This window comes from Setaria italica, chromosome II, assembly GCF_000263155.2.
Source record: "Setaria italica strain Yugu1 chromosome II, Setaria_italica_v2.0, whole genome shotgun sequence".
Lineage (NCBI taxonomy): Eukaryota > Viridiplantae > Streptophyta > Magnoliopsida > Poales > Poaceae > Setaria > Setaria italica.
Genome location: NC_028451.1, coordinates 45783249 through 45791570, shown reverse-complemented (window position 1 = coordinate 45791570; position 8322 = coordinate 45783249). Strand labels below are relative to the sequence as shown.

The window sequence follows — 8322 nt, the reverse complement described above, 5'->3', positions numbered from 1 at the left end:
TGCCTTTATTAATTAAAGCCTAATGGATCCAAACACCTTTGTTTTTACTATTTTCTAGGGGTTCCTTTTCATATTACACCGATCTCACCCAAACGTGAGAGAGTCTTCTCTATTATTGATCTTATTGTTTGAGAAATTATATCTTCAATATGCTTCCCATCTATATATATCAGTTGCAATGCACCCATAAGTCTCTCAAAAGACTAAGCTGGTGATAGAGGGGAACAAATTAACAATTTTGTCAACCTTCTTCAGACTTAATTAAGGCATGTAAAATCATATATATGCAGTAAGTTCGGAGCTAATTCTCTCTCTCTCTTTTTCTTCTTTTCCTGGCAAAGCTAATTTTTTGAAGAAAGTGGAAGCTTGCAGAGTTTGGGGCGTGCCGTACAGGTTTCAAAAAAAAAGAGTTTGGGGCGTACAGCTTGATTTGCTATTGGATCATATTAGCTAAAATAATAGACATCATGATGCCCAAAGAGAATAGGGGGCATGAGTAAAAGACCCAGTTTCATTTTCTTATGCACTACAAGCATCAAACCCCTGGACATAGCCACAACTGCGTCATGCTTAACATACAAACAAGCCTCATGTGTGGCGTTTACACATACCACCATTCAGGAGAAGTGATCGGCATATCAAGCACCACACAAATTAAGGGGAGAAAACAAAGATAGGAGCTCAAAATTTAGGTGCTACACAATACAAGGAGGAGGACACTGCTGGGTGTGGGTGCTGGCTCATCAGTTCATAGAAGCAGCCAGGTTCATGGGTGTCACGCATGCAGGATCATGCAGCTGTGACTCTGCGTCCTTCTACCACGTGGATACCTTCATGCCGAGATCTTTCTGGGCGAAGGCGACGAGGTTCTCGATTTCGGAGTCGTCCAGGAAGCCGCTGTTGTTCTTGTCGGCCTGGCGAAGGGCTCGGCCGCTCCTCCAGGTGGTGAACCACCCGCCGCGGCGGCGGAGGGCCTCCCGGAGCTCGTTCCGGCTGATCTTGCCGTCGCCGTCGGCGTCGAACTGCTTCAGCCACTCCTTGAACTCCTCCAGCGTCATGTCCTCGCGGGAGGAGGCCACGCCCCGGATCGCCATGGCTGGTGCTTTCTTGCAACCTGAAGATTGCTGTTGTCGCAGGAGTGCCGCAGGTTGATCTATCGACGCCTCCTTTTATAGTGGTGCCGGCGAATGCATGTTTCTGTCGCGGATTTATTCGCTTCTATCTGCAGCAGGGTTGCTGTGCGCCAGTGGTGTTGCCTCGTTCTTGGTGGAGACCGGAGAGAATGCAGGTGCAGCCGTGCAGGCGGCTTATGCTTTTACCACTAGCCTGCAGCATCGGATCTCTTGCGTGCTAGCACCTGTGCTTCACATTACTTGATTCTTTCTCTTTTTCCCGACGAGCTGAATGGGAAAGGGCATCGCTTTTTTTCTCTGATGATATGATGTGGAGGCCAGCACTTATTGGGTCCGATTCAATCCCCAATCTTGGACGGTTCAGATTTTTTTAATAAAAAAGACAAAGCCTGTTAAAGTACAAGAAAAAGGCGGTTCAAACCACGGCAAAGGAGGCCTGTTGATCGATCTTGGAGTTGGAGTACAGATGCACCATGAAAAACACTTCATATTCAGCTGCACATGCCGCTTCTGCCAAAGCCTGTTGACTCCAAAAACAGTTGCAATCTTCTTTCGCTCCTAGTACTCATGAATCTCCTAAAGCCAGTCTAGGTTCATCGTCCTGGTGTGGTGCCCATTCTGTTCTGCTTGCAATATATGCCCTAGTTTTATGGGTTCTCCTGAAGAATATATTGGCAGAAAGTCTCCAATAGTTTTTGCACAAAAAATCCAATTATTCTCACTTGGCCACGCGAGGTTCTTATATGGATGTTCTCTGCGTTGGCCTTTAAAAAGAAAGAAGACGAAGAAGAATAGGATCTTGGAAAGATTGGTCCTGATCATGGGACAGATTACTTCAAGTGGCAAGGTAGCAGATTACCTTGTAGGACCAGCATGATAGAGATTATAATTCGTTGACTGACTAGGCAAAAGGGGGGCAAAAAGCAAAAGCAGAGTAGAAGAATGCTACTAGCACAGTTGCAGGAGTATCAACATTCAGAAAGATGTGTAACCAGCTCACTGAGTTCAAGTTCCAGGAGAAAACATTACACCTACACTGGACTGTAACGAGACATGAACAATTTCCATAAAAAATTCATGGAGACCTACTGTGTTACCGAAAAATGTTATAGACATACTCCAATATTCCCTCCGGTGTTTATACCGACAAATTACACCTTCCACCGGATACCGACAAAAAAATGCTCTGTCAGACCGAAAAAAAAAATCAACTTATTACACCAATGTACAGCAATGTAATTTCCAAAGTCCTAGGAGTCCAGGATTTTGTTATCTCACGTCTGAGCCCGGGTCTTTCTGGATAGAACCGAACCCATCATAGGGAACAGTGATTTCTTCCTCTGCAACTTTTGATTTGGAACAATGCTCTCGTAGCTACTTCCTGACATCTGTAGCTTGGACTCCTGCTCGTTGTGGTATGGATCCTTCTGTTCAACAAATACCCTAGATGGACCATTCAAAGGATTCACTGCACGTTTCGCAGCTTCCAGAGCTCTGCGACGCTGCTCATGATCAGCTCTCCATTTCCTCAGTTCCTGCTCCGCAGCTAGTTTCCCTTCATTCGCCCTCCCAGCTCTCTCCAATGCGATTTCAAGAGCTTCCTTCTTCTCATCCATTTCCTCACATGCTTCCTTTAGCCTCTCTAGGCTCCTTGATTCTGATTCCTTTGTTGACACCACCTGTGACAATGCTTCTGCCACCTTCTCATTGGCTTGTTCTTCAGCTTCATGTGCTCGCTTGCTGAGTTCATAGTACTCGCTTAAAGGAAGCGTCACTTGTCGCGGGGAATCCTTAACGTCCCTTGCCTCTTTGCTTTCTTGCAATGCTTGAACTGCAGCGAGCGCTAGCCTCTCGGATGCTATGGATGCTTCTGCTTCTTTCGCAACAGCAGATAGCCTGGTCTCTGCTGTAGCTGCCGCAGCCTTGGTTTGCTTGAAGTCCCCCTTGGCCTTCCTCAGCTCCTCTTGAGCTAAGTGAGCGGCTACCTTGGCGTCCTCAGCCTCTTGAGTCGCTTGCTGTAAAACCATGGGAAGCTCCACCATCTTTTCTTGGGCCTCTGCTTCCTTGCACCTGACAGATTCTATCTCTTGTTTCGTCCGGTTGAGTTCATCTTCTAGTGAAGAAACTGCAACGCATGCCATAGCCTCCCCCTGTTGCAACACGACAAGTGAAGCTTTCTCATTGTCTAGTTCTGATTTGAGTGTTGAGGCAGCAAATCTCAACACGTTAGCCTCAGCCTTTGCCTTCTCAATGTTCTCTTTGACCTCCTGAAGCTCTTTCTGTTTTGATGCTAGAGCTTCCTTAATTGAATTGCTAATTTGTTTAGCATCTTCAGACTCATGCTCCTTGGAAGCTCCTTCAGCTTCTTCAGTCAGTTTTTTCTCCACATAGGCAGACAGCTCCGAATTGAGGCTAAGCAACTTGAGCAAATTTGCATCTATAAGGTGCTGCATATCATTATTGGACGCAAGCTTACTGTCCAGCTGTTGCAGCTCCTCTTGTGCTTGACGCAACTCTCTCTCCCAAGCAAGACAATCCTGCTCTTTTGTCAATGCTGCACTGATCCTGCGTTCCTCTGCTTCATGGTGTGCGGCATGGGCCAACTCAAGAGACCCTTTAGACGCAATCAATTCTAAAGTTAGTTCCTCCACTCGCCTCTCAATCTCCTTCCCTGCAGATATAACCTCTTCTGCTCTTTTGATTGCAGTGTCTCTTTCATCGATTAGGGTGGCATATTGTTTATGTACTGACGTCAACTCCTCCTTTACTGACTTAAGTTCAGCAACAGCTTTTTCATGTCTTTCTTTAGCGACTTCCATTTGTGTCCTGGCTATTGCACTAGCTTCGTCAGCTACTCCATGCTCAATTTCTTGTGCCCTGAGTTCTGCAAGCTCGGAATCCTGCTTTGCCTGAGCTTCTTCAACCTGTACTTTCTCGAGGTGATGCTTCAGCTCCTCAATGAGTCTCTTGGTGTGCTCTAGCTCATCAACAACTTGAGATTTAGCCATCTCAGCGGCTTCTAGTTCCTCCTTGCAAAGTGGAATTTCTGTTCGAATATTTTCAAGTTCAAGCTGTATGAGCTTGCGTCTCTGCATGCAGGGGAAACAAAAATCCCTTTTTAGTGATCTACTGTCTGATAAAAAAATGACTTAAGTAAAAGACAATTTCAGTTCCATAACAAAAGCTCTGTGATCTATATGTAGTGTTAATTTATCAAAAACTACCTCAATCATCTGAGCTTTATGAGCTTTCCAATCAACAATTCCTCCAAACTTGGTGACAGCTTCTCTAACAGACTCAAAAGGTGCAGCAGTGTCAATAAGGCCCTTGTATGGACTTGCAGGTGTTGTTTCTGAATCTTCTTTCCTTTTCAGCTTTGTAGCCATATCAGTCTGATAATGTATCTCATCTTCTTTAGGTTTCATTTCATCTCTTAGTGCAGTTCCAGTACCGTTCAAAACATTTACAGGCATACTGTTCATTTCAATTGCATCTGCTGAAGAAGGATGATCTGTCTTATCATTTGTTGAGCTGATGAATGCTTCAGTTGGTCCTGCATTGGACAGTATTTCAGGACCTTTATCTGAAGGCACAATTGATCCCACATGGTCTTCTGTTGGATCAGGAAGCCGCATTTGTAGGACCTGTGAAAATGAATCCAAACAATCATCAGACATTGTATGTGGATTGGAGTTCTCAATTGCTGCTTGTGCTGACTTCACCTCATGTTGGCTTGGCCCCTCATGTGCAATATCGCTAGGAACTTCCTTGGCTGTAGAAGTTTCTGAACTTCCTGTTGGAGATGAAGATGCATTTGCAGAAGAATCTTTTGAGCTACTCTCTTCAGTGGCATGTGTCGATTCCATTCCTTAGCCTTTTTCTAAGCCCCAACTGGTTTGCTCCTACACATTATTTTGCAAAAAAAATGAAAATAAGGTAGAGAAAACATGATTGTAAGTTGTAACACATAGATAAGCAATAAAAGTTTTTGCAAAATGTCATGGTCTTATCATGACTTCATCTGAAGTAGCATTTCCATTACAGAATTTTGAGTGGATTAAAATTAAATATTCAGGAAGCTGTCAACATTGGTCAGATTTTTATTTCATAGAGTCAGTTCTATCAATGTCATCAACCATTACAAGAAAACTTCACTGGATCCAGTCTTAAATATGCACTAATCATTGTCCAGCTGACACTGAGCCAACTTTGTGTCTGCAATAATTCAGCCGCTGTTGAACCGAACCTGTATCTTTGCATTACCTAATTCAACTTTTTTCTAACGAACAAAAGCAGGCATCCAGACAAAACCTACCCGTTTTCCTAGCACCTAAAAGGCTAAAAGCAAAACAAAAATGTAGTACCGGGCCAGGTGACTCAACAACTTAATTATTTACCAACAATAATGTGCGAAGTCCCTTAATAACTCAAACCATGTTAAACTCTATCTGTACTGAATTTGTATGTTTGACATCCATTGAGTTTTTCTCATCCGCACAGGTCCACAATTATATTGTAAGTTTGTGGCTTGTAAGTTTTCAGATAAAGATCATACACGTGTATGTAAGTAAAGTACAAAATTACTGTGGGACCACCATATCTCTAACGAACAAGACGAAACATGTAGCATGTGTTACTGAACTGATTAACCAAAAGAGTTGTTTGTGCGATTCGTCCAAAAAAAGAGAGAGAGTTAATTGTGAGGATGGCAGAGAACCTCTCATCCTTTTCTTCCATGATGAAAACATTAGGAAAAGCAAAAGGAGTTCCTCTGCCATAGAAGATTTCATGGCGCCTAAGACCTATGCAAACGAGTTGTCCGAATCCATGGACTGAACTATGAGCAAAATGAAAACAAAAACTCCCGTTTTCAGTTGCTATGCTTGATTCCTACTCCTGTTCCAATCCAAGAACAGAGACTCCCTTCAATTCTGGCGCCTATGAGAGTAAAAAGGTACCTGAACCAAAACGAAACGCAAGAAGGGACACAAAGAGATTCAAGTAGTTCATCCAGACAAGAGGAAGAACCATGAACTCGCCGCCACGACGCCGGCGGCGGACAGGAGACACAGAAAGCGGAGCCAGATAAACCGCGGATTGCAGCGGAAGGGGGAAGGCGAAACTTACTCGATCGTGCGGAGGAATTTTCCTTGCGGGCGAAGCGAGTGAACGCCTCCTTTTGCGCCGATTTGGATCTCCGCTCTTGGTGCTCGCGATTGATTCTTCTTGGCTTGCCTTTTTTGCTGTTTATTTCTGAGGAGAGGCGGGGGTGTACGTGTGTGTTGTGCTGCTGGGTTTGTCTGGCTCGCGACTCCACTGGTCGGTTGGACACATGGGATTAGCGAGAGAAGTGGATTGGATTACTTTTTCTGAAACAACCTCCAGGTATACTGAAATTACATAGACAAGTTTATGTCAAAGTAAAAGAATGACTGAGGAAAAGAAGTTACTTAGACTTACTCAGTGCAGCTTGGATATTCAATATTTCCATCATAATTAGATAAATTTATCCACTTATAGTTTTCTAAGAAAATTATTAGGCTAAAATATAAAAGAAAACAAATGCACTTGGATTTATGAAATGTTCAAAGAAAGAGCGAGCTCCCCGTGCTACCGAGGGAATGATAGTTTTATGAGCTTGAGACACAAACATGACTCAAGAAAACATAAATTTTTATCTGAATCATAGGTGTATGACTTATATAAAACTATAGCTGTAATTGTAACCATAAGGTTCTTTTCGGCAAAGCTCCGGCTCCTTCTATGCTTCTTTTTTCTTCAGCTTCTCAATACAAAACGACTCCGGTTCCTCTTATGCTTCAGCCATGGAGCCGGTTTTAACATACTTGTTTGGTAGGGCTCCAGTAGAAGTCGTAGGAGAAGCCAGAGCCGATAAACCATTGAAGACCACAAACCATAGCCTGTCGTAAAGGTTCACGTCAGAAAACCAACAAACCACGAGGTGCAAAACGGAAACTGCCACCAGGTTAGCGATCCGCTAGATTTGATTGATTCCTGGCCAGTATCCCTCACCACGACCCCTCCACTAATTAATTCCAAAGCGGGGTGATTTGAGGAGTGGACGAAGGAAAGCACAAGATTCCAGCCGCGACGAAGGAAGGACGGGGCCCTTTCGGTCGCTCGCCCGCCCCCGGCGAGTCGGCGGCCGATCCCGCCGTCGGTTCCCGCTAAGATCCCGAAACGGACGGCGCTCGTGGGGCGGCGGGTCGCCGGGCCCCGGGGCCGAGCGAGACGTCCTGGGGCGTGGAGCCCGGTGGACTTTCCGTGGTGACGCTTGTACGCAAGCGCATCCCCTCCGTTCCGTGCTCCGGGTACGCGAAACGTACCCGTAATTACGTGCGCTGCAGTGTACTCCTATTGGTGAGAATTTGATACTGCTGCTTTAACTAGGAGAGGTGCGCTTGGTCGCGTCGGCGTACGTGCGTAGAAACTTCTTCCGGGCCGCAGGGTTTTTGTTTGCCCGGTGGACAGGCACCCCGCCGTCCCGGGCATGGGAGGTGCTACGTGTCTGATCGGTTTGAAGGCCGTAGTGAATGCCTCACCTAAGCCACCGCATACGAGGGAATGTCGAGTTATGGGCTGGTGGTCGATCTGCAGACGCCTCACCGGAAGGTTAGGATCTCAATCAGTGAGTACACTTTGTTCCATTTCTCTCGTGAAATCCTTACTACAGCATGTCTCCCCAGCCAGCCAAATGAAAGCTGCACAGGCACGGCCGCCGACGGGTCGATGGATGGAGCCTGTAGCTGTAGGAGCCAAATAATTGCGTGGCAACAGCGACGCGGGCGCGTGGGGAGACGGAATCGACGCGGCGCGGACGAACGACGGGCACAGATACAGATGGGTGGTCACCGCGCGGTCCGCGTGCTCTGAGCCCCGCCCGCGCCCGGCGCCCGGAGGCCGGAGAGCCGTTGCCGCGCCGGGCAAGGGCCCCCCCCTCGCACTGTTTCCGTGCGTGCGCAGAAGCGACAGCGTCTTTTTCATAGTCTGGAAGCGGGGGCCTCAGCTTTCCACGCTGACTTGTAGCGGGCGTCTTTTTCAGGCGCGCAGGAAAAGAAGTGAATTGGAGACGTGGCGAGCGTCGGAGCGTTGGCCGATCGTGTTTGCCTCCTAGCCGTTGTTTTTCTATGAATTCCCATTTCTATGCCATCTAAAATTATAGCCGTTC

At 46.3% G+C, this 8322-nt stretch overlaps 1 protein-coding gene across 1 annotated transcript; it reads right to left on the bottom strand.

The window, feature by feature from the left end:
• Positions 1-2082: 2082 nt before the first annotated feature.
• Positions 2083-6460, bottom strand: LOC101774002 (protein WEAK CHLOROPLAST MOVEMENT UNDER BLUE LIGHT 1). The gene is made up of 4 exons (XM_004958275.2): positions 6261-6460; positions 4856-5035; positions 4358-4777; positions 2083-4222 (listed from the first exon to the last, which is right to left on the bottom strand). The coding sequence occupies exons 2-4, from the start codon at positions 4997-4999 to the stop codon at positions 2408-2410; spliced, it is 2379 nt and encodes a 792-aa protein (XP_004958332.1). The 5' UTR covers positions 5000-5035; positions 6261-6460; the 3' UTR covers positions 2083-2407.
• Between the last annotated feature and the right edge of the window lie 1862 nt (positions 6461-8322).

Excerpts from the sequence above, each read along its gene's own strand:
- LOC101774002 (XM_004958275.2), bottom strand. The coding sequence starts at position 4,999 with ATGGAATCGACACATGCCACTGAAGAGAGTAGCTCAAAAGATTCTTCT. Across the intron at positions 4,778-4,855 it reads AGGGGCCAAGCCAACATGAG|GTCCTACAAATGCGGCTTCC; the intron begins GTGAAGTCAGCA and ends TCATTTTCACAG. Across the intron at positions 4,223-4,357 it reads ATAAAGCTCAGATGATTGAG|AGACGCAAGCTCATACAGCT; the intron begins GTAGTTTTTGAT and ends CCCTGCATGCAG.